Source organism: Phacochoerus africanus, chromosome 3, assembly GCF_016906955.1.
Source record: "Phacochoerus africanus isolate WHEZ1 chromosome 3, ROS_Pafr_v1, whole genome shotgun sequence".
NCBI classification, from domain to species: domain Eukaryota; kingdom Metazoa; phylum Chordata; class Mammalia; order Artiodactyla; family Suidae; genus Phacochoerus; species Phacochoerus africanus.
Genome location: NC_062546.1, coordinates 94,938,598 through 94,963,640, shown reverse-complemented (window position 1 = coordinate 94,963,640; position 25,043 = coordinate 94,938,598). Strand labels below are relative to the sequence as shown.

The window sequence follows — 25,043 nt, the reverse complement described above, 5'->3', positions numbered from 1 at the left end:
CTGTAACTCACCAGAATCCTGAGGAGTTTCTCTGTCCCACATCTACCTTGGGTTTTCCGGACAGGGGGTTTTGAAAGACTGGAAACCAGGCAGCCTGGTGTGTCAGACACTTCTGGGAGGTTCAGCGCTCTGGTTGTCTGCCTGGCAGGCTGGCCGGACTATTGACTGTCTCCGTTTGTCACACCCGTCATTCTTGTAGACTCCCATTTTTTACTTAGAAAAACATGAGAAATGTTGCCCAGGCTTGAAAAAAGAAACATTCCACATTCCGGAGGCTGTGGATGTAAGGTTGAAGGCCCCTGGGGACAGAACTGACCATCGCCTTTGGTCTCTGCCCTGCTGTGGTCTACAGGCTCTTCCAGAACTTTCTCTTCTTGTGGCTGGGCAGATCCGACTGCCTTCTTTCCAAAACAGCAGGCTTGGACCTCCTGGGCTCTCTCCAGTTGCCGCCCTGTTTTTTTTTGTTTGTTTTTGTTTTTTTGTTTTTGCTGCTTTTATGGCAAAGCTTCCTGACTCAGTGTTTGTGCCTCTGTCTCTCCCTGAGCCCTCTGGGGCCCTGGTCACCACCACGCAGCTCTGGGGCCCACAGAGCCTGTGATTGGAGCTGGGTGCTCCTGGGCATTTCTTTCTTGGGATGGATTCCAGGCCCCTGAACCTGGTGACTGACCTTCACTTCCTTCCCCCTCTTCAATTTCTGCTCACTCTCCTTGGCTGGTTTCTTTTCGCTCCTGGAAATGTCAGAATGCCCTGTGTCTATTCTGGAACTTTCTCTTCTTCTCTCCTCCGCTCTCCCCCCTTGGAGATCTTGCCCCATGTCTGCCATATTCTCCAGCCTCCACCTCTCCTCTGAGCTCTGCCTTGTATTTTAGCAGTCTCTGCATGGGTGTCTCAGACTTAACACTGCCCAAACTGGGCTCCTGATTTTTGCCCCCGAACTTGCTACTCACCTTCTGTGCGCCATCCCAGCAAAAGGCACTGCTATGCATTCATCCACGTGCTTGGTTGAAAACAGGAGCCACCTTTCACACACCCTCCCCCCACCCCTGTTCTCTTAAGAAAATTGACTTTCAGGAGTTCCCGCTGTGGCGCAGTGGGTTAAGGAGCTGGCATCCATGCGGCAGTAGTGTAGGTCGAAGCTCTGGCTCCGATTTGATCCCCGGCCTGGAAACTTCCCTATGCCGCAGTTGTGGCTAAAAAAGGAAAAAGAAAGGAAATTGTCTTTCAAATGTCTATTCTGTAATAGTTGATACAAATACGGAATTAGCAGTATCTGCAGGTGATGAAACATTCCTTCGTGAAACCCTTGCTCAGGATCCATGGCCCAGCTGGGGCCCTTCATCCCCCTGGGTTCCTCTCTCCTGTCCCGTGATGACTCCTCTTTCTACCACACCCCACATCCAGCCCTGGCAAGGCCTGTGGCTGCTGCCTTCACAGCCACTGTCCCTTTAAGCCAGACTACTGGACATCACCCTGGGTCACTGCAGCAGTGCCCTTTCCCTCAAACCTGCTCTCCACACACCTGCAGGGTGACCCCTTCACACAGTCCCATCCTCCTTCTGCTCAAAACTCTCCTCAGACAAGCCGGCTTCCTCCCACCTGGGCCTGTGGCTCCTGCCTCTGCCCTTCAGCTGCCGTGGGCATCCTCATACCTTCACGTAGCATCCCGTACCTTCCTCAGAGAGGCAGGGCAGCTCCCCTCTGCCCATGCCACCCTGCTCCTCCTGCAACTCTGCTTTTTAAAAAAATATCTTTTTTTCTTTCTTTCTTTTTTAATGGTCACACCTGCAGCATAGGAAATTCCCAGGCTAGGGGTCCAATTGGGGCTGCAGCCGCCAGCCTAAACACAGCCATAGCGACAGTAGCTAGATTTCAGTTGCGTCTTTGACCTGTGCCGCAGCTTGCGGCAACATTGGATCCTTAACCCACTGAACGAGGCCAGGGATCGAACCTGAGTCGTCATAGAGACAATGTTGGATCTTAACCCACAGAGCCACAATGGGAACTCCCCCCTCTGCTTTCTTTTACATGCCACCACTCATGGACAGAAGAGTAGTATACCTTTATCTCCCCCCTTATTTATTATGTCTCCCAAATGGTATGTAAACTCTGTGGGTTGTACCGGACACAATGCTTGAAAATATATTGGCTGAGTGTGTGTGTGAGTGAATATATTGTGAAATACCTGTTGAATGGAAGTTCCCGTCGTGGCTCAGCGGAAATGAATCTGACTAGGAACCATGAGGTTGTGGGTTCAATCCCTGGCCTCGCTCAGTGGGTTAAGGATCAGGCGTCACCATGAGCTGTGGTGTAGTTTGCAGACATGGCTCAGATCCTGCGTTGCTGTGGCTCTGGCATAGGCTGGCAGCTGTAGCTCCAATTCGACCTCTAGCCTGGGAAACTCCATATGCTGCGGGTGTGGCCCTAAAAAAAAAGAAAAAGAGATATCTGTTGAATGAATGAATGAACGTCCATGTGATTGAATGAAAGTGGATCTGGTGAGCAGTGAAGGAGCAAGGGAACCAGGGCTTTTCTTTGGGGCCCCCAGGTCATGGTTCTCATGATTTTTCTTTCCCTGTGCTTCTGAGTTGGAGGGCATTACTTTCTGATTGCATTTTCCAAGGCCCTTCTTGCCACTCACCACACTTGGTACTGAGAACTTGTTGCTTTGCTTCGAACAATCTGGGGTAAAAGATGGTGAAAACACTTGGCTCTTGGCAGTGAGGTCGTTAGGAAGACCGGCTGGATCTCAGAGTGAGGAATCCTCACAATTAATTAAACCCTCCTTCCCAATTATCAGAGAATTAAGCTGGTTGCCTTTGGAGCACGCGGCGGCCGCAAATCTGGGTCGTTGGTGAGCGTCTTTGTCTCCTCCTTTAGGGCTGCCACCCAGGACCATGAGCGGCTAGGATGGAGGCATCTGCTTCAGTCCCGGCTGTGGAGAAGAAAGAAGCCAAGAGTGGGATCCTGGAGGGCATCGCTTTCCCCGAGCCGGGCAGGAAGGCCTCTGCCCTCGCGGTGGCCGCCGCAGTAGCTGCCCAAGGAGGTACTTTCAGTTCTGCGCGCTTGGCGGGGGTGGGGGGGTGGAGTGGGGTTGTTCTTCATGAGCCCGTGCAGATTGAATTAGCCTGGTGGCCTCTGTCATCAAGCTGGGTTTCTGGATCCCTGCGGGTCCCAGGCTGGGTGATGGATGCCCGAAGGTGAACTTAGAGGTGTGACCAACCCAAATTGGAGGGGCTGGTGGTGGATTGGGCATCTCGGGCTCCAGCAGAGAGGCCCGAACACCGGCGGAGGAAAGGCAAGAGAGGCGTGGGGCTGCTCGGTGGCCCTGGGGTGCGTTCTGCTGGCACATTCGAGCTGTGCCAGGGAGGCCGCGGAGTGCCTCCCGCCTGCCAAGGACTATTTTGGAAAGTAATTGTCTTCTGATCCCTTCTGGCTGTAATGAGAGGGTCAGGTATGGAATTTAGTATCCTTAGGTGAATTTCTGGCCAACTTAATTATAACAGAAGGGACTCCCCGAGCCGCAGGCTCTCATTTTACTGCCCCAAAGAGAAACACTCTCTGGTTTCCACTGGTCCGCGCCAGCATCCCGTGGGGAAAGTTTGGCGGGAAGGCGAGACCTCCCCTGTGTCGGCGCGGTCCATCTGGAGGCCACACGACTATTTCTGTCTCTGAGGAATGGAGAGACTTAGATTTCTTTTCTTCCCCTTTTTTATTCAAGTGCATTTAGTCATGCCCTGTTGCTCTTGCCGCTCAGGCACAGCTCCGAGGGGTAGGGGTGGGGGGGATTCGCCCTTGCTGGGGGAGGGGCGGGGGGGGGGATTCGCCTTCCTGGGGGAGGAGCTGGAGGGGGGTTGTTGGCCTCGCCTGTCACATGTTGATGTATGCAGATGCGGGGGGGTCGGTGGGGGGGCTTCGTTAAAATGCTGATCGCCTGTCTGAGTCTCCGAAGAGGTGAGCGGGACTCAACTGAATTTCTGTCATTCTCACCAGCGCTCAGATGTTGTGGGGACTGCTGGTCCTTGGGCCATGCTAGGTGCAGCTTCCAGGTGGAGTCCAGGGATTCAGAGATGATCAGAGCAGATAGAGTGAATCGGAAGACTTCTAGTCATTGCTGCTACGTTTGTTTTTATTTCCTTGTGATTCCCAGTTGGATGCCACTATGAGGATGTATGGCTCCAGGCCAGAGAGGGAGATCCTGGGCCAACCTTCCTGCTCCCAGTGTTTGGCCTCCTGACCTCCTGATCTCTCCAGGCCCCTTATTTATTATGCAGGTGGGGTCAGGGAGCCAGGAGATGGGTGGATGGAGGGGATGGAAGGCTGAGTGGTGGGGGTCTGGCGGTGGCTAGGATGCTCGGTGCCTGGTCTCAGGGCTGGCTTGTCCTGGGCCTGGCTGAATCTGCATGTGTTTGCTCCCTTCCCAGACCAGGGCCCACCCTGTCTGTGGGGATGTCTCCCACTGGTGACATTCTTCTGCCTGATGAACGAAGGGAGACAACAACAGCAACAACAGCCTGTTGTTGTCTTGGTGCATCTCTGGCTTGCCCCCTGGGCCCTCAGCTGTCTCCGCCTGGATCTGCCTCTCTGGAGTCATGAGTGGGCCGAGGACTGTCACACGGTGATAGCTAGAGAGTAAATAAGGCATAATTGGGGAGGAAGCCCCTCTAGCATGGAACCTGGTTGTCACCAAAGGTGCAGTAACAACAGATGCTCGAGAGGGTCTTGATCTGGAGGGGTGCAGGTAGTGGGCCTACAGCTTGGGATGCAGAAGCTCTACAGAGGCACCGCTCCTCCCCGCCTCCACCTGACGGGCCCTGCCCCCTCATTGCCCAAGTGCTGGTGAGGTTCCTGCCTCTCAGCACAGGGGCCCTGGGGCAGGTGGCTCATTGTCATCATTGTCATCCCAGCCACTCAGGGGTGGCCCCTGGTCCCGCCCTCCTCTCTGGACAGCTTATTCGGAAGGGCTCTCCTGGACTCAGAGGAGTGGTAGCCCTGTGTAGAGCAGAGCAGGAGGCATCTTAGAGCCAGTCCCCCAGGCACCATTCCGCGCACAGGGTGAGGGAGGGGGGACCCATGGGGCCCTGGCCTGAGTCCTCATCCCAGCAATGTCCCTGTCCCGGGGTGTCCAGCAGTCCCCTTCTTTGGGCCTCATTTTCCTAATCTGTGTCGTGAGGGCATTTGGCAGAGGTGATTCAAAGTCTGTGTGATCTCGTGACATTGGATCTTCCTTAAACCTGACCTGTGGTGACAGAGGTACTGTGGACAAGAGCAAACCTGAGTCCCAGAAGGCTCCAGAGAGCCTCTGCTGGGGGCTCCCTGCCCACAGGGGTGCAGACCCATGGACAGGTGAGGTGAAGGCATGGAGAGGGGTGCCAGGCAGCCTAAGGGGGATCCTGTGGACCCCCCTCTCAAGGCTGGGGGTGCTTGCTCTCTGCTCTGGAGGTCAGCGCTCGGTGCCGGGGGCAGGGGTGCTAGTGTGGACGGGGGTGAGAAGGGCAGAGGAGCTGTGAACCATGTCCTGAGTTATTTCTGGAAAAGATAGAAGTACTATCCTGGTCTGGAAGGCCTGTTTGCTGGGGCAGGGGCGGGACTGAGCCACTCCCTCTTGCTGAGCAGGTGACCGCCCCCTGACACACCTGGCTCTTCCGATGCCCAGGTTACCTTTCCCGAGTCCGAGAGGTGGTTCTGGGGATCCACAGCACAGTTGGCAGCTTTCCCAGGAGGAGAAGATGGTTTACACAAGCTCAGTGTTTCTGGTCTCGTACACGGCCGTCTAGCGCGGGGGTGAGTCTGGTCTGGGAGGTGAGGGGTGCTTGGTGAGGAATGCAGAGGCCGGGATATCAGGAACTGGCAGCGCTGTGATCACCCATGTCTGCAAGGTCTCCAGGTGTGGGAGGTACCTTGTGTCCCAGGCCAGCTTCTGACCCCTCACCTGACGTCCCTGCCCACTGCCATCGTGTCCAGGAGCTTCAATCCTACCTCTACAATTGTAGGACTTTGCTTCTAAGAGTGAACATATCTTTAGGCAGAAAGACTTCATTTCCTCATTATTGGTCACTGTGAAAATTTGGAAACAGCCTAAGTGTTGAGTGGTAGGGGACTGATTATTCAAACTGTGGGACATCTGTTGAATGGAGCATTATGTAGACACTAAAAATGTTTATCAAGACTTTACAATGATGGGGAACGTGCTTATGTTTTAAAGGTAAAAAAAAAAAAACAAAACAGGGATTCCCATGTGGTGCAGCAGAAACAAATCTGACTAGGAACCACGAGATTGCAGGTTCAATCCCTGTCCTTGCTCAGTGGGTTAAGGATCTGGTGTTGCCGTGAGCTGTGGTGTGGGTTGCAGACGCTGCTCGGATCCCGTGTTGCCGTGGCTCTGGCGTAGGCCGGCAGCTGTAGCTCTGATTAGACCCCTAGCCTGGGAACCAATATATGCCACAGATGTGGCCCCCCCCCAAAAAAAAAAAAACAGGATACAAATGATATCTCATCTCTATCACAAGCTTATAGGACATAGAGGTGCCATTAATAGATGTCCAGATGTTGGGACTCAGAGTGATGTATGTTGCATATAGAAATTTATCCCTTTGGTTTTTTAATTTCTTTTTTTTTTTAACAGCAGTACCTGTGGCATATGGAAGCTCCCAGGCTAGAGGTCCAGTCAGCGCTGTAGCTGCCGACCTGCGCCACAGCCACAGCAATATCATATCCAAGCTGCATCTGTGACCTACACCACAGCTTGTTGCAACGTCAGATCCTTAACCCATGAAGCCAGGGATTGAACCTGCATCCTCATGGACACTATGTTGGGTTCTTAAACCACTGAGCCACACAAGAACTCCAGTTCTTTTTTTTTTTTAATTGGAATGTAGTTGATTTACAAAGTTGTATTAATTTCAGGTGTCCAGTGAAGTGGTTCAGTTATACATATAGATATAAATGTATGTACTCTTTTTCTTAGATTCTTTTGGTTCTTAAGAACCTTTGGCCTTCTAGAACTCTCTATTAGAAAGAAAGTCAATACATCTGAGAGGCAAGGGTGTGAGCCAAGTGTGCAATCTCTTTTTCCAGCTCTGCCATCTGTGACCTGAGGCTGGTCACTTGACTTTGCCATTGTGGGAGTATTTACACCAGGAAAATTGGCAAAGCCTATAATCAGGGCTGCCTCCAGACCTTCTCCTCTTGCAGAGCCCATTGTTAAATTTCTCCAGCACTCAGCTGATAGTATCTTGAGACTCCCTCAAGTTCCTTGGTCCACTTAGGAATGAGAAAAAGAGTGAGGAGGTGGGATGTATGGGGGCTCTGTGGGGGTCCCCAGTGGCAAAGCTTGGAAAAGACACACAGGAGGTCTTGGTTGTTGGGAAGGGGCCTCGGAGCCTCTGTATTTGTAGATGGACTGTGATGGGGTGGGGAGGGGACTTGCCTAAGGCCACCTGCTTCTTCAACAGAGACCAGAGCCTGGAGCAGGCGGTGAGCATCACCTTCCTGAATTTGCTTTGAAATCATGATTTTTAGATTGTTTGTGGGTGATGAAGGTCTTACAGCCCAGCCCGCTGATCTTGGGTGTCAGCGTCCAGCCTCTGCACAAGCCCAGGGCCGGTCTTCTCATACATCGCCTCCCTCTCTGACCAGTGGGCTCATGGCATCTGCTGTCTCTCAGCTCTTTGAGATCAGGAGCTGTGACTTGTTTGCAGAGGGACCTTAAAATGCACCTGGCTCGGCCGACCTCTTTTGCTTGAACTTCCTTAGGCATCGTGAAGCTAGACCTGGGGGCTGGGTGTTGGCACTGAGAGTCTCCACTGCCCTGGCCACCGTGTGTGCCAGAAACCCCTTTGCATAACACAGCTGTACCCCAGGGACGTCAGCACTGTGGTCAGAGGCGACTTAAACTACCTGGCGGAAGGCGCTTCTGGGAGCGGACTGCGGAGGCCGTGGCTGTGGGTTCTTTCCCAGCCTCTTTAGCTGTTGTGCTCACACATCGGAACCATCAAGCTCTAACAACGCATTTTGGCCCAGAGCTATTTTTCCCTTTAATTTTTCAAATGGCATAATTTTAAAGGCAATTTGATTCAGATGTTTCTCATTTTTTACATTGAGACTTCCCAAAGGCTGTTGTATTTTCCTCCTCGGTGGTAGATTTTCTTTCCAAAAATATTTCTGAACCTCTCTGTGTGTTTCAGCTGAGCCCCAGGGACCCATACCCTCCATGCCTCAGGCTCAGACAGTCAGAAGGGCTGGAACCATGAAGCTCAGCACTGCATCTCCATCCAGTGAGTTTTCCTTGTCGCTGAAGTCAAGACAGACTTTAGAAATCCTGTGATGCTACAGAAATCCTAGAGCGGGAGTTCCTGTTGTGGCTCAGCAGTAACAATCCCAGCTAGTATCCATGAGGATGTGGGTTTGATCCCTGCCCTCACTCAGTGGGTTAAGGACCTGGCGTTGCTATGAGTTGTGGTGTAAGTCGCAGATGTAACTTGGATCCCGTGTTGCTATGGCTGTAGTGTAGGCTGGCAGCTGTAGCTCCGATTCGACTCCTAGCCTGGGTACTTCCATGTGTTGTGGGTGTGGCCCTAAAAAGACAGAAGAAAAAAAAAAAAGGGAAATCCTAGGGTGGCCAGCACCTCCCTGAGCGCCCTCTGAGTCTTGGGCCAGGGTGCTCCCAGGGTGGTCCCCTCACCCAACACCAGTAGCATCAGTGTCCTTAGGCCTTGGGTCCCACCCCAGCCTCTTGAAGCAGAGCCTAGGAATGGGGCCCCATGAGCTGTGGGTAATTCTGTTCGCTCTTAAGTGTGGGGCCCTCTGTGTCTGAGCTGCAGGAGGCAGGGCCAGCCTTTCCATGTGTCAAGTGGACATCGTAGGCAGGGCTGCTGTGCAGAAATCACAGGAGAGGTACAGCGTGCTCACACCTGCCTAGCACAGGCACCCCGTGGGTAGTGGCTGCCCCTCTCCTTACCAGTAGCGTCATAGTGAGAAGCAGCCCAGCCTCTGGAGCCAGACTATCAGCTTAGGCCCAGCTCTGCTGACCTTGGGGAGATCTGTGCTTCAGTTTCCTCTTCCATAAAATGGGTATAATAATAGTACATCACATAATAGCATTGTGAGAATTGGCCCATGTAAAGTGTCTGGCGCAAAGTTAGCTCCTAGCTAAGTATTTGCTTTATTAAGTATCACCAGTCTTCCTTTTCTTGTCAGGCTCTGCCTGACTCAGTCTCTCCTTTGCCAGTGACCTTGGCTAGCAGACCTCCTGAGGCTTGGCTGAAAATCAGACCTGGGTAGTTCCTGTCCTGCTATGCTTTGCTTCCACAGGCTGTCCTGGATGGGTGACCTTGCAGGGCGGGGTTGGGGGCTCACCTCATTAACTCAGCCTTGTACACTGCAGGGTGGGGCCAGACTAGAAGATACTGAAGCTGACTGTACCTTAGAATCTTGTGAGGCCACTGTCATAAATGCAGACTCCCAGGCTGCTCAGACCTGCAGAAACAGAGTCTCCCGGGCTGGGGCCTGGGCACGTGTATTTTTTTTTTTTTAGGTATTGTTGAAATATAGCTAATTGACGATGCTGTGATAATTTCTGCTGTACAACAAAGTGACCCAGTCATCCACATACACATATCCATTCTCACTCAGATCCTTTTCCCACACAGATGATCACAGAATACTGGGTAGCGTTCCTTGTGCTCTATAGCAGGTCCCTGTTGGCCAGAAATTCCATATACCTCAGTGTGCATATGCCGATCCCAAACCCCCAGTCCATTTGTCCCACTCCCCCACCTGTCTCCTTTGGTGACCATAATTTTTTCAAAGTCTGTGAGTCTGTTTCTGTTCTGCAAATAAGTTTATTTGTATCCTTTTTTTTTTAGATTCCACATATAGGTGATATCATATGATATTTGGACGTGTGTCTATTTAACAGGCATTGGCCGGGGTATGGATGGGCCCCTTGGAGGTGGTGACCCAGTGGTAGTTGTGGCTAGTTAATCCTGGAAAGATGGCCCCACATGACTGTCAGCATGACATGGCCTTGCAGCTGAGGCCTCTGTGTCGCCTAAGCATGCACTGCCCGCTCCTTCATCTTGTTCACTGGCCACTGGCTTCTTTGAAAGTTTCTTCCAGTTACATTTTTGCTCAGAGGGGAGGCATCTGCATCGGTCTTAGAATGAATGCTGTACGGAGGCCAGGATTAGAAGGAAAGTGGTGGGCATTCTTGTGGCCGGAATCCCAAGTCACATGGATCCCACCGTGCCCTGTCACTGATCAATGCCTCATAGTCCCTGGTGTGTCTGTTTCTGAGCCTCCCCCATTCCCCCGCCCTGTCCTGCACCCCTGCGGCAGCATGTTTGCTCACCACCACACCCCGAGCCCAGGCAGGTGCCCAGGAAGTGATTGCTGAGTGAGGGCAGTGAGTCTGGTGCTCTCAGGCCACATGCTGCGGGGCTGGTGTGGCCAGCGGCCTCTGCCAGCCCTGGGGCCCCTTGGGACGAGGGTCATTCGGTCCTGGCCTGCCCCTTGTCCCCGACGCCCCTCCCATTCCCCCTGGATGGTGGGGATCTTGCTGCCTGGGCCCAGCCACTCAGCAGCCTGAGCGGCCCAGTTCAGCCACACACTTGCTTTGGGCCTGAGGATGCACTCACGTGTGACTAAGTGGGCAATGACTCTTATTTAAGTGATTTTCAGGATTGCTGTTGGAGCTGCTTCTGATTTGGCTTTAACAGCCCAGCCACACGGAACAGCTGGCTCCCATAAGACTTTTCCAGAAAGCAAAGCTCAGTTATCCGTGACAGTCTCACATACCCAGCAAGCGGGATGCAGCACAACTGCCCAGGTGGTTTCAGGGGGTTCTGACTCTCTTTTTCTCAATTGAAGTATAGTTGATTTATAATGTTTTAGGTGTACAGCAAAGTGATTCGGTTATATATGTACAAACACAATATACGTATTTATATATGTATTATTTTTCAGATTTCCCCCTTATAGTTTATTACAATATTGAATAGAGTTCCCTGCGCTCTACAGTAGGTCCTTGTTTATCTGTTTTATATATGGTAGTGTGTAGATGTTAATCCTAAACTTTTAATTTGTCCCTCCTCTCTGAATGACTCTTTTTTTAAATTAAAGTATATAGTATAGTAGATTTACAATGTTGTGCCAATTTCTGCTGTACAGCAAAATGACTCAGTCACACGTATATACATAGATAGATAGATAGATACATTCTTTTTTATGTTCTTTTCCATCATGGTCTATCCCAGGAGACTGGGTATAGGTCCCTGTGCTATGAAGTAGGACCTCATTGCTTATCCACTCCAAATGCAATAGTTTGCATCTGCTAACCCCAAACTCCCCATCCATCCCATTCTCTCCCCCTTGGCAACTATAAGTCTGTTTTCCATGTCTGTAAGTCTGTTTTTGTTCTATAGATAGGTTCATTTATGTTATGTTTTAGATTGCATATATAAAATAAGTGATATCATATGGTATTTGTCTTTCTCTTTCTGACTTCCTTCATTCAGTATGAGAATCTCTAGTTGCATCCATGTTGCTGCAAATGGCATTATTTTTCCTGTTTTATGACTGAGTAGTATTCCATCGTGTATGTATACCACATCTTCTTAATCCATTCATCTGTCGATGGGCATTTAGGTTGTTTCCATGTCTTGGCTCTTGTGAATAGTGCTGCAATGAACATAGGGGTGCATGTATCTTTTTTGGATTATAATTTTGTCCAGATATATGCCTAGGAGTGGGATTGCTGGATCATATGGTAGTTCTGTTTTTAGTTTTCTAAGCTACCTCCATACTGTTTTCCATAGTGGCTGTACCAATTTACATTCTTACCAACAGTGTAGGAGGGTTCCTTTTCTCCACACCCTCTTCAACATTTCTTGTTTGTAGACTTTTTGATGATGCCCATTCTGAGTGGTGTGAGGTGGTACCTCACTGTAGTTTTGATTTGCATTTCTCTAATAATTAATGATGTTGAGCATCTACTGGCCGTCCGTCCATATGTCTTCTTTGGAGAAGTGTCTTCTGTCCATTTTTTTTTGATTGGGTTGTTTATTTTATTTGTGTTAACTGAATGACTCGATGACACCCAGGCATGGTCTTGGTGCTGGGGGGGTGTCCTGGAGGGTTGGGGTGCCGGGGTGGAGAGTGAGGGCTGGAACCTCCTCTTGGCCTACAGCAGAATACGGGGCAGAGGGGAGAGGACCTGACCTCTCCCCAGCTCTCCACTTGTTAGCTGTGTGTTCTGGGGCAAGTCAGTTCACTTCTCTAAAGTTTGGAACATGGATATAATAGTAGTAACTCCATCTGGCTATAGTGGGGTGACATGGGAGAGCCTTTGCCAAGTGGCTGGCAGAAGGCCTGCCTGGAGACAGAGTAAATGTTGGGGACGTGGATCTGAGAGGCTCTCCTCCCACATATGGTGGCCTCAGACTGGACGCCAAGACCTCGTGCTCTAAATGCTACTCAGCGCAGCTGCCATCCAGAACCAGCTGGTTTCCTGCTTCCCCCAGGTACAGCAGGCTCTTTCCCCTCCCCCTCCTGCCTGCAGAGTTCAAGGCCAGCCCAGGATCTGTGCTTGGGCAGCCTTCTGCCAGCCCTGGGTGTGGAGACCCATCGCACTTGGAACCCACATTGCTGGGTCGCCTGCTGGCTGAGCCATGAGCTCTGCCCTCCCAGCAGGAAGGGCTGCTGGCGGCTCCTGTCTGTCCCCTGAACGTGGGCCCCGACTGTTAGACACAACTTCATCTCCTGCCTCATTTGCATTTAATTTCAATTTGGGGCAGAACTTCAAAGTCATTTCCAATGAGAGAACTGGGAGGAAGCTTAAGAAGTCATCTAGTTTGAATCCGTTCATTTTACAGATGTAGACACTGAGGTCCAGACACTTGCAACACAAACGGTCACCCCATGACACTGCTGTGAGTGGAAGCTGATTTCCTAAGCGTTGCCTCTGGGGAGGGGGACCCAGCTGCCCCAAGCCCTGCCCCCCTCCTGGCCCCAACCCCAGCTTCCCAAATGGTTGGTGTTTATGTTAGAAACATTTTTCTGACGTTTGGTTCTGTCAGAACTAATTTGAGCATTTCTAAAGCTCGGTAAAAATACAGCCTCATTACTTTGATGTCAGCGCATAGTTTACTATTAGTATATTCTGGGGTTTATCATTTTAGTCATGTTTAACACGGCTGCACCAGGCATGCACTATTAAATCTGGCTTCTTTTACATTCCTGTCCGGAATTATTTATTTGTAACAATTTCCTCTCTATCAAAAGACACAGCTAATGCTGTGTTTTAATGTGTTATTTACACACAAAATAACCTATTTACAACTCGGTCTGGGCCGGAGGGAGGATGGATGGGCCCCGGTTTCCTGCGTTCTGTTATATCGGAGTTTAACAATCTGGTTTGCTAATAGAACCATTTATCATTGGTGTGAAGAGGATAATTTATTTTATGTCTGTGGCCAGGTCTCCTGGCCTCTGATCCCAGGGACATTTGGAAGATAATGAAGTTAAGCCTGGTGTTTGGGGTGGCTGTGGGACCCCCTGGAGCGGGAAAGGGGTACCCCTGGCCTTCCTGAAGTGGCCTGGTGCCTTGGGGTTCCCTGAGCTCCCATGTGCATCCATAGATGGTTCTAGAACATTCATCAGAAATGTGGTGATGGTGGAGTCCCTGCCTCTGCCCTTTAGGGGCTCCCCATTGGAGGCATCCAGGGACCGGAACCAAGCAGTACGGGGCCCTGTGGTGATGAATTCTGCCCCGGGAGCTTCCTAGGGAGGCAGCACACAAGCTGGATGCACAGAGTCTCCAGGTGGAAAGAGTAAAGGGGCCTGGATGGTGGGGGGGGAGGTGAGCAGCAGCAGAGGGGCCCCTCGGGAGTGTGAGGGTTTAGAGGTCAGCTCATTGGCCCATGTGCCTCCAGGTTGGGGGTGCGGTTGGGGCCCGAGAGGGGTTCCAGCCTCGGTGGCAGGTGGAGTGTTCAGACTCGCCTCCACTCCCCAGGGCATGAGGGAGGCAGCCGCAGATGTGTGAGGCCCATCCCTGCCATGTCACATTGGCAGCGCCAGCTTGAAGCTCAGCCCACAGTGGGAGGGCGTCTAGGGCGGAGGCAAGGGGTCCAGCAGCCAGGCATGGCAAGGCGGGCAGTGGCACCTGGGGGCTTGTGGGACCAGGGGAGGAGAAGGCCTTCTGACTGCCCTGGAGTTAGGCCCAGGGGTGGCTGGGCACCCAGGTGGGCGTGTGACCACTGTACCCCTCGGGCTAAGGTCCTGCGGCTCCATCAGAGCCCTGTCCTTTTAGGTGCACTGATGGGTCAGGGGGAAAAGCAGGGCATCTGATTGAAGTGGCTGCCCTCTTTGAAGCCCAGTGCCAGCCCTAGAGGGGGCAGGTGGTATGGGGGAGGGGAGGCATCTACGGCAGGAGCCATAGTGTTTGTCCTCAAGAGCTTGGCACGGAGAAGCCAGACTCCTCAGCTTGAGATGCTGATGTGGTCATTGCCTGGTGCCTGGGTGATCGGAAAACTGCAGGGAAGGAGCAGGGCCTGAAAGGGCGCTGAAGGCTGGCCAATGCCTGCATGGGCATTGGCCCACAGCTCTGTGTCCTCTCTCCGCTGGGGTCCTACGGAGCAGTCACACGTTCAGATCACATGGCTGGGGAGAGTTTATCAAAGGGGGTGTTTGCCCAGTGTGATAGGGCTGAGGGCCAGCCCTGGGTAGGTACATGGAGCAGGCAGCTCAGGATGGCCAGCCTGATCCAGGGCCAGCCTGATCCGGGGCCAGGGTTTGAATGCGTGATGTTTGCATCCTTGTTCTGTTCCTTCCCAGTTGGGTATCCTTTACCAAACAGCATGTGCAAAGGCCCTGGGGCCTGAGACTGACTTGTGGTCGCTGGTCCTGGCGGCTTCTTGGGGAGGGCTCTCTTTACTCCCCAGCACAAGCCTGTTTCTGTAATGCCGTGTCCAGAGGCCCCTGCTCCCTCTGTTTCCTCCAGCTGCTGCACAGCTGTACGTGGATGCTGGAGGCCCAGCCTGGCCTGGCTCTGGGTGTATGTGGGTCATTTGGCCCTCCTCCAGGTCCAGGGCAGGCAGAGAGAGAAGGGACTGGAGGGGCTCTGTCTTGAGAAACTGCCCTTGGCCCTTCCCCCGTGCTGCGGCACAGGCTGGTTTGTGTCTGTGGGGCCTGGGACGTCGGAAGCCCGCATAGCAGGCAGAACAAGGCTCATTTCCATGTCTGATTTTCCATCCCATTTTGAGCAGCTATGTTCCAGAGGAGCATTTGGGTTTGGTGTGGTACTGGCGGTGGACACCACATGCTTTGCACCTTCCTCCATCCTTGCTGTTCTGGACACAAAGACATGGCCGGTGGAAGCCGTGTGCGTGGCAGAGCCGCTGCGATAGGGGTCAGGGCAGGACAGCATCCCCTCCACCGAGCACCTGAAATTTACCCTCAGCTATAACCTTGCCTCTGGGTTCTTGCAGAGGCCCATGTGGTCCTTCATCCTCCCCTGTGACCTGGGTTCCCTGGTGCCAGGCCCCTCCCCAGGGACAACCTGTGGGCACTAGAGCACCACGGGCTGGAGCTGCTGAGTCCAGGAAGAAGAGGGCCAGAAAGGGAAGCACAAATTCCCAAAGATGCACTTTGCTGGCTGAAAGCTGAACGCAGGTGATGGGACCTTTGTCCCATTTCTGGTCCTGAATCTGCCCACTGGTCACATCCCTCCAGGCCATGCGCCCAGGAGGTGCCCAAGAGAGCAACAGGTGCCTCCAGTCAGGTACAAGCGTGGGCTCCCCCAGCCTCAGGTGTAAAGTGGGGGAGACACTGGCCAGCCGTGTAGTGAGGTGAGGGTGAGGGGCTGCATGTGGGCAACAGGGGGCTGCTGTCATGAGTTTTAGTGAATGGTGACCTCACCTGCCTGAGAGGGTCCCCGGCCACTCCTGGCTATACCAGGAATGGCCAGAGCGGTAGGGAGCTTTCCAGCTGACCTCTGCCCACAGTGGTGCCCTCGTGCTAGGCCCCTAGCCTTGCCAACTCTTGGGCTGACTCAGGGATGGAAAAAGGGAAGAAAGACGACCAAGCAGTTCCACTCCTAGGAATAGATAGGAATATATATATTCGTAATAGCCAAAAAATGGAAAAAACCCAAATGTCGATTAGCTAATGAATGGATACAATGTAGTCTATCCACACAGTGGAATATTATTTGGCCATAAAAAGGGAATGAAATACAGAGTTCCCTAGTGGCTCAGCAGGTTAAGGATCTGGCATTGTCACTGCTGTAGTTCAGGTCATTATTGGGGCATACATTACCAGGAACTTCCACATGCCATGAGTGTGTCAAAACAACAACAACAACAACAAAAAACAACAACAACAAAAAACCTTTTTTTTAAAAAAAAAGGAATGAAATACTGATACATGTTTCAACATAGATGAACCTTGCTAATGCTATGCTCAGTGAAACAAGCCAGACACAGAAGGCCGGATATTGTGTGATTCCCTTTATATTAACTGTCCCGAAGAGGCAAATCTGTAGAGACAGGAAACAGATTAGTGGTTGTCAGGGGCGAAGGGGAGGGGGCCGTGGGAGTCACTGCTGGTGGGTTTGGAGTTCCGTTTTGGGTGATGAGATGTTGTGGAATTAGGAGGTGGTGATGGTTGCACAACCCCGTGAATGTACTAAAAACCACTGAATTGTATACTTTGAAAGGGTGAATTTTATGGTATGTGACATCTCAGTTTTAAGAGAAGGGGGAGAGGGAGAGAGGGAGGAAGGAGGTAAGGGGGGGGGGCCCCTGCGGCATCAGGGTCCAGCCTGGTCATGGCCCGGAGACCCTGGTGCGGATCCCCGGTCACTGCCACCCCTCCGGGCAGACCCAGCTTCCCCTGGCCAATGAGCAGCCTCCCAGCCAATTCTATAGGCTCCAGAAGCTCTAAAACGCACTGCAGTGGAAGGATGTTGTTTAATGACAAAGTAAATAATTACATTAAGGGTGGAGTGTGGAGGGGAGCTGAGTAAATCACTTTAGAAAGAGCACCAGCCTCCAGCTCACTTCTGGTCCTTTATCACCCCATTACATACTCCCGTGGACTCTGAATAATTGATCGAGGCAGGCGCCTGGGCTCTGCGGCAGCGGGGGCCATGGGGTCAGGCGGGGCTGGGGAAGGTGGCAGCCTGCATGTTGAAGGGAGGCCCTGGGTCCCTGTCCTGCAGGAAATCAGATGCTTCCCTGGGAAGGGCCAGCTTCTTCTGAGCTTCTGAGTGGGAGGGGTGCGGGGGCCATCTGGTCCACTGAGGCCCAGAAAGGGGACCGGTCTTGCCAAGGCCACACAGTGAGTGTGGAATGGACCCCCTCTCCGCCCCTCAGGCCGGGATGCTGGCCCTGCCCCAGGCAGGGCTCCTGGGAATGGTGGGCATTAAATGCTCTGTGTGTGGAGTCCCAGGCCTTCTTTAGAGCAGCATCCACAGAGTGCAGGTGCCAGGTGGTCTGGGAAGCGGCAGAGTTGGCCAAGGTCAGCAGCAAGAAGGTTGCAGTTGTCTGGCGCACCCACCCACCTGGCCTGGGGTCCCCTGTTTGCCCCTTCCCTTCACTGTTTCCTCCTCTGGGCAAACCCCACCCCCCACGGCCTCACTGTGTCCTTAGTGACTCCTCCTTCCTCCCCCACCGCTCGGTCCGGCTCTCAGCCGGGGGGCCGTGGAGGATGGGCAGGTGGCGTGACTTAGCTCTGAGCCCTAACTGGGAAGCCAGAACTAGCTGCGTCTGAGGTTCTGGGGATGTCACTGGAGCGCTGTCCCTGTCTCTCGGGGCTCCCGGTTGGGAGGCCCTGGTCCGTGCTGCAGTCAGAGCTGTGCCTCTGTAGAAGCAGCGAGTGTCCTGGTCTTTCTGTCCGGGGCCTCTTCCTGGGGCTGCAGCTGGAGTGACCAGGCCTGTCACCAGTCCTGAGATGACTTTTCGAGCTCCCCACAAGGGAACACAAAGTGACCCTGAGAGTTACCAGATGAGAGCCCCAGGGAGGAGTTGCCAGAAAGTTCTGGAGCAGCATCAAGGAGGGCTCCTCCATGAAAGAGGGTGCTGGGGAGAGGGTGCCAAGAAGGGGGCAAGTTTGGAGGCCTGGGGGTGGGGATGAGATGGCACATGTGGGGAACGAGGACCAGAGTGCCTGCTTTCAAGGGGGTTTCAAATGGAGGGGTGGGGAGAGATGAAGTTGGCAAGGGAGCTTTGAAAGCTCTGGGGACCTTGGATGGCCCACAGAGGAATTTGGACTCGGAGCAGTAGGGAGCCATTGAAAGTCCTAGAGCAGGGGAGGGCTGTTTCAAATAAACTCAGCTTTTTGCTGGATGGACTGATATCCTGTGACTTGAGGTGCTCACCCCCACAACGGAAATGAGGTGGTTCCGGCTGAATTTCTCTGCTTTTTAGATCATTCCCCCCTCCTCTTTCCACTCTCCCTCCGTGCCTCTCTCCTGTCTTTCTACATGGGTTTATTGAGGGCCTAATGTGTCCCTGGCGATGTTGCAGTCACTGGTCACAGCAGGGAGCACTCAGGCAAGGTCCACTTGTCCTGGAGGGGCCAGTCCAGTTGGGCAACACAGGCAAGTCCTCCCGAGACTGGCCATTTGGCAGAGCTTGGGCAACGGGTACCCTGGGCAGGGGCTTGGTGGTGCTTCCCAGGATGGCTAAAGCCGCTCTCCTTTCCCTCCCTCTCTCCTTTCTTCCTCCCTCCCTCCCCCCCTCCCCCCTTCCTTCCTTTCTCTTTCTTTCCTTCCTTCTTTTTTTATTTTCTCTCTCTTTTTTTTTTTTTTTGCTCTTTAGGGCCGTACCCGTGGCATATGGAGGTTCTCAGGCTAGGGGTCTAATCGGGGCTGTAGCTGCTGGCCTACACCACAGCCACAGCATCTCAGGATCCAGGTTTCATCTGCGACCTACACCACAGCTCATGGGAACTCCAGATGCTTAACCCACTGAGTGAGGCCAGGGATCAAACCCGTGTCCTCATGGATACTAGTTGGGTTCATTACTGTTGAGCCACAGCGGGAACTCCTTTCTTTCTTTCCTCCCTTTCTTTCTTTCTCCCCACCACTCCCTTCCTTCCTTTCTTTCTTCCTTTTTTTTTTGTCTTTTTAGGGGAGTACCTGCAGCATAAGGAAGTTCCCAGGCTAGGGGTCAAATCAGAGCAGCAGCTCTTGGCATACACCATAGCCACAGCAACACGGGATCTGAACCTAGTCTGTGACCTATACGACAGCCCTTGGCAGTGCCGGATCCTTAACCCACTGAGGTCAGGGATTAAACCTGCATGCTCAGGGAGACTGCATGCTCAGGGAGACTATGTTGGGTTCTTAACCCACTGAGCCATGACGGGAACTCCCCGCTGCCTCTTTCAGATGTACTGCTTAGGCAGAGTGGAAACCACTTCCTCTCCTGGGAGAGGGGAGGGACTGGGGAGCTGGCTTAAGCCCAGCTGGGGCTACGGGGCAGTGGTACCACACCCTGGCCAGCCCTTCTATGTCGGGACGGAGCTCTGGGGAGCCAGATGCCCTGGTTCCCACTGCTGTGGAGCAGGAGCAGCTCCTTGGGTCCTGGTCCTGTCCTGCTTCATGACAGCGGGCTTGCCCTGCCCTCACGGTCAGGACTGGAGCCTTCCTCCTGAGGGCTTTGGAAATTCTGGCTGCAGTGCCAGCTTGGGACCGCAGGCTCCTCTCTCTGTCCCCAAGGTTGTCATGCCCAGAGTGGGCTTCAGGCATCTCCAGCTCCCAGGGTGACACTGGGGAGCCCACGGTTAGGGGATGTTGCTCTTCCCCAGGATCCCCTTTCTGCAGTCCCCATCGTGACTCGCAGGCCCTGCCCTCTAGCTCTGTTTCTGGAATGTTTCTCCCTGGGCCACCCTGCTCAGGTGCTTGCATTTCAGACATGGCGCAGGTGGGCTGTCACTTACCCGACGTGTCTGTGAGTCCTGCTCTCCACTCCTGCGTGGCAGCCAAGGTGAGCAGCCAAGGTTCTTGTTCCTGCAGGAGGTGACTGACGTTGCTGGGCCCTGACAGGAGGTGTGGGAAGCTGGGTCTGTGTCCTGGTGCCTTTATCAGCCTTGCTTCTCAGGGGCAGGGGAGGGCACCGACGTCGGGGTGGGGGACCCGGGTCCAGTGTTCCCTGGCTGCAATGATGACGCTGTGTAACATCTATAAGAGGGTTCTGAAGAATTCTGCGAACCACAAACCTAAGGCATCAGAACTCTTCCTGTTCATGCCTGGAGCGTCAGTAACCCTGACCGAGTGTCCTGGCAGGGTTCTGTGTGGTCAGAGATGCTCCCAAGGAGGAATCAGAAGCTTCTGGGATCTTAAAAAAAAAAATAAAAAATAAAACGGAAAACAGCGCCAGTGTGTCCCTGTGCTGGGATTCTGGGAGCTCCTGGCTTTGGGGGTGGGGGCAGGGCAAGAGCGGCCTTGGAAAGTTCTTCCCAGGCAAGGTGGGGGCAGAGCGGGCACCACATGGGGATGTGGCCCACATGTCCTTGAGCCACCACCCCCCCCCACCCAATCCCAGAGACATCATCTCAGTTGCACACGGAACAGCCTGACCCCCTCAGCTGGCTGGTATCAGGGCAGGGAGAGAACCAAGCCCGGGATCAGACTGAGACTCTGGGTCCTGCTTGTGCAACAGCTGGGTGGCTGCCTGGGGCAGATGGATGCCACCTCGCCCTTCTGCTGGGCCAGCGGTCTCCTCGGTACAGCTGCATCGGGCCCTTCACCCTCAGGCGCCCCTCTCCCGCCCAGCCCCACGGCCAGGGTCTTCACGGCCTCCCCTGTTTCTCTAGTGAAGTGTCTTTCCCATCAGATCGCCACACTGTGCCAGCACTGTAGGCCACCTCATGCTGAGCCGCAGGTCACTCCCCGCCCCTGACCCAGGGGAAGTCTCAGACTGTGCCCCGCGCGTGAGGTTACTTACACACCTAGAGTCCGCAGAGGCTCTAAGATGAGGTTTGAGCACACGTGGTTTATTGGGAGGTTAAGGAGGGGCCTGGAGTTGTGGAACTGGAGAGGCGCAGGATACCTTCGCCAGCCACTCCCACCAAGAACTACTGGGGTTTCATCCTGTGGGAAAACTCTGGGACCCCCTGTGATCTGTCCCACCCCTCGGGGAAGGGGCCAGGTCTGTTTAAACACCAGCTCCTGTCACTTCCCGCCTCTTGCGCGGTGGTGTAAAGTGGGCTTTGGAGGCAGAGAAACCCTCAGACAGTTATAACCCCAGGTAGGGGTTACTGGAAGCAGGCCGCATGTGCATCAAAGCGGTAGGAGCATGGGGACACGAGTGGGAGCCAATAAATAGCACCTGCCACACAAAGATAGAAGTGGCAGGTACTCATGGGTTGTGACTTCTGGGGGCTTAGGAATCCTTTTCCTTGTCCCTCTCTGTGATTTCATTGTTAGAGATGAATTCTGATGGCTTAAGAGTATGTGAGTGTGGGAATTCCCATCGTGGCTTAGTGGTTAACGAATCCAACTAGGAACCATGAGGTTGCGGGTTCGATCCCTGGCCTCAGTCAGTGGGTTAAGGATCAGGCGTGGCCATGAGCTGTGGTGTAGGTTGCAGACTCGGCTCGGATCTGGCGTTGCTGTGGCTGTGGTGTAGGCTGGCGGCTACAGCTCCAATTAGACTCCTAGCCTGGGAACCTCCATATGCCACAGAAGCTGCCCTAGAAAAGGCAAACAAACAAACAAAAAAAGAATATGTGAGTGTGGAACTGTAGCTACTTTCCAGGGAGGAGGCAGCAACGTGGCTGTGATCAGACATTGGTGCCTCAGTGGGAATGAGTTTATCAGATTCTGTATTGAGAGAGTAGGCTTTGATGGGGGAAAGAGGCTGCTGCTTGGAAAGGGGGCCAGAAATGGGCCTGGGGGACCTGAAGTTCCCCTTGGTGTGTCCTTGAGACGATAGGGGCTATGTCTTGCCTTCCCAAGGATTCTCGGTGCTGCAAGTCCAGAGCACCAGGGATGGTTCTCCCAGCCTGGCCTGGAATGGAGGACACCCTGGACCCCAGGCTCCAAGGAGGAGCCTGATTTATCACCAGTCACTAAAAATATATACAGTGAAATGAAAGCCACTGCCATCGAGCAGACTCTGGCTGGCCGTTGTAAAGATAAGTAACGGTAGTTAGGAGGCCACTTAAACCCTTACCTTTGGGGTATGAAGGGGTCTCTGCAGGTTGTAAGTCTTTATCAAGAAACGGTTACTCATAAAAAACCACAAGAAGCAGGAGAGAAGGCGACCCATCCACAGGGCTTTTCTGCCTTTATAGAGTTTTGGCCCATCACTACCAGGAGCTACAGATCATCTCATCCCAGGATTGGGGGGGCCAGTAAGTTAAGCTTGACTGCTCTCTTCTAGACAGCGCCCCAGCTCCCTCCCCCTGTGGGTGGAGGAGACTCTGGTCCTCAGTGTTGGCTCTCTGGCACCACGGACCATGTCCCACCCATGGGCCCTTTCTGTACCTTTGCTGGCTCTCTGTCTCTCTTCCTGGCGTGCCTTCCTCTGCTTATGCATCTGTCTCCTGCTTGTGTACTGCAAATGCCTCGTGGTTCCCTGGACACCCACTCCCGGATCAGGGGAGCAGAGGGCTGAGGGACCAGGGTTGGGATGGGGACAGCCCGCACCGAGCCGCGGGAGCTGAGGGGTTTTTGGAAGGCTGTGGTTTCTGTGTGTGTTGTCGGACCCAAGTTGCTGTACGTCAGTGGAGTCTGTGGTGGGAGGGAGGGCCAAGCGGGACGTGGGGACACAGTGAAAGTCACGGGGACAGTGCTCATCTTTCCTGACTGGTTCCCAGCCTCTGGAAGCTGTTTTCATTATCTGGCCCACTCCCCAGGTCCAGGCAGGAATTGGGTGCCTGCTACCCTTCGTTACACATTCCCAAACTTTTTTTTTTTTTGTCCTTTTTGCTATTTCTTGGGCCGCTCCCGCGGCATATGGAGATTCCCAGGCTAGGGGTCCAATTGGAGCCGTAGCCAGCAGCCTATGCCAGAGCCATAGCAATGCAGGATCCGACCTGTGTCTGCAACCTACACCACAGCTCACGGCAACGCTGGATCCTTAACCCACTGAGCAAGGCCAGGGACCAAACCTGCAACCTCATGGTTCCTAGTCAGATTCGTTAACCACTGCGCCACGACGGCAACTCCCCAAACTTATTTTTTTTTGGCTTTTTAAGGCTGCACATGCAGCACATGGAGGTTCCCAGGCTAGGAGTTGAATCAGAACTACAGCTAATGCTTACAGCCACAGCCGGAGCCACAGCAACTCGGGATCCGGGTCACATCTGCAACCTAGACCACAGCTCATGGCAACACTGGATCCTTAACCTACTGAGTGAGACCAGGAATCAAACCTGCGTCCTCAGAGATACTAGTCAGAAATCAAAAAGTTTGGGAACCCGGGAGTTCCCATCATGGCTCAGCGGTAACAAACTCCGCTAGTATTCATGAGGACTGGGGTTCCCAAACTTTTTGGTTTCTTAAAAGTTACTGAGGATCCCAAATAACTAATGTCTGTGTGGTTTATATCTCTTGATAGTCACCTTAGTAGAAATGCTATGTGAGAAAAAAAATTATGTATTTTAGTTTTAAATTCATTTGAAAAATAACAATATTGAATCCATTGTTTTATGAAAAAGAACTGTTTTCTAAAATAAAAACAGTTGATGAGACAAGTGGGATGACACTGGTAAATCTCTTTAGTTTCTGGCTTCAGAAAGACCCCTGGGTTATCATCTTTTCTGCATTTAGTCTGTTCTCAGAGGTTGTTTTGGTTGAAGTACGGGGAGGATAGTTTCAAAGCCTTTTCAGCTAATTGTCTGTGATGTCTTCTGTGATGTTACACCAAAACTTGACCTGTGGTTGTTTCTGAAATGTTACTAGGGATGTGGCATCTGAAACCATCTCAAAGCCCTTTCCGTATTCTGTCTGTTAAAAAAAAAAAAAAAAATCCTTTGGTCTTGGAGTTCCCTGGTGGCTTAGAGATTAAGGATCTGGTGTTGACACTGCTGTGGTGCAGGTTCCATCCATGGCTTGGAAACTTTTGCATGCCATGGGCATGGCCAAAAAAAAAAAAAGAAAGAAAGAAAGAAAGAAAGAAAATCTATTGGTCTACTTTGCACTTGGAACGGATATTTTACCCAAGTTCCGTTTGGTATCATCATGCTTTCATCATTTGGAAAATAGTGGCTTGTGGGGTTGTGAGGCTCTGAGAGATGAGAAAGACAGGTCACGTCTTGGTATTATTATGGAAATGCTATGGCTTTACCCCTGCCCTGAAAGAGGACCACTCCTTTACAGCATCCTCCCTCCTGATTTCACCCTGGTCTGGAATCCTGACGAGCAGGGGCTTTCTCGGAGATGAAGGGACAGCTTAGCTCTGCTGCCACACTGCAAAGCCACCCCAGCACCACCCCAGGGTCTCTCCCAGATGCTTCCCCTGCGCCCTCAGTGCTACCTGCCCTGTGGCAGCACTTTTCCTCTTCCCCTTTGTAGTAGCTTCCTTCTTGACTGTTCTGTCCATCAGGACCTGCTCTGTCTCTTTGCCTAGATGGCCCTGGGGTCCCCGTGCTGCTCAGTCCAGTGGGTGGTCTTCTCCTCTTCTGCAGCTCTTACAGTCTCACCAGCAGCCCCCTGCCCCTTGCCTCCAGACTTTTCCTCCCCCAGATGCCCCTGTGCATCTCCCTGCTGCCTCCCTTCTCCCTTGACTCAGGAGCTTAGGGTCATATCCTCAGCTCTCATGGGAGCCTCCTCCCCAGGCCATCTTGTTCTTACCTGGTGGATGGGGAGGTCCCGCCTTCTCAGCGGTCTCTACTTTGACATCCACCCACCCTCCCTCACTGGCCCCAGACGTGCTTACCTGTGTCCTGCCCAGCATCTCACCTGTCCTGGACTCTGTGTGTCCTGGGCTGGAAGCACAGCACTCCCTCTCCACCCACATCCAGACCACCAGTCCCCCTGTGGGGCTTCCTCTGAGAGGCCATCATCATCTGCTGTCACTTGTAGAAGAGACCTGTGT

At 52.9% G+C, this 25,043-nt stretch overlaps 1 protein-coding gene across 1 annotated transcript in view; it reads left to right on the top strand.

The window, feature by feature from the left end:
- Positions 1-25,043, top strand: part of GLI2 (GLI family zinc finger 2) — a 264,303-nt gene that overhangs the window by 66,694 nt on the left and 172,566 nt on the right. Inside the window, exon 2 of the mRNA XM_047772176.1 lies at positions 2,878-3,043. Coding sequence (XP_047628132.1) covers positions 2,908-3,043 — 136 coding nt within the window. The 5' untranslated portion in view covers positions 2,878-2,907. The remainder of the gene's footprint in view (positions 1-2,877; positions 3,044-25,043) is intronic.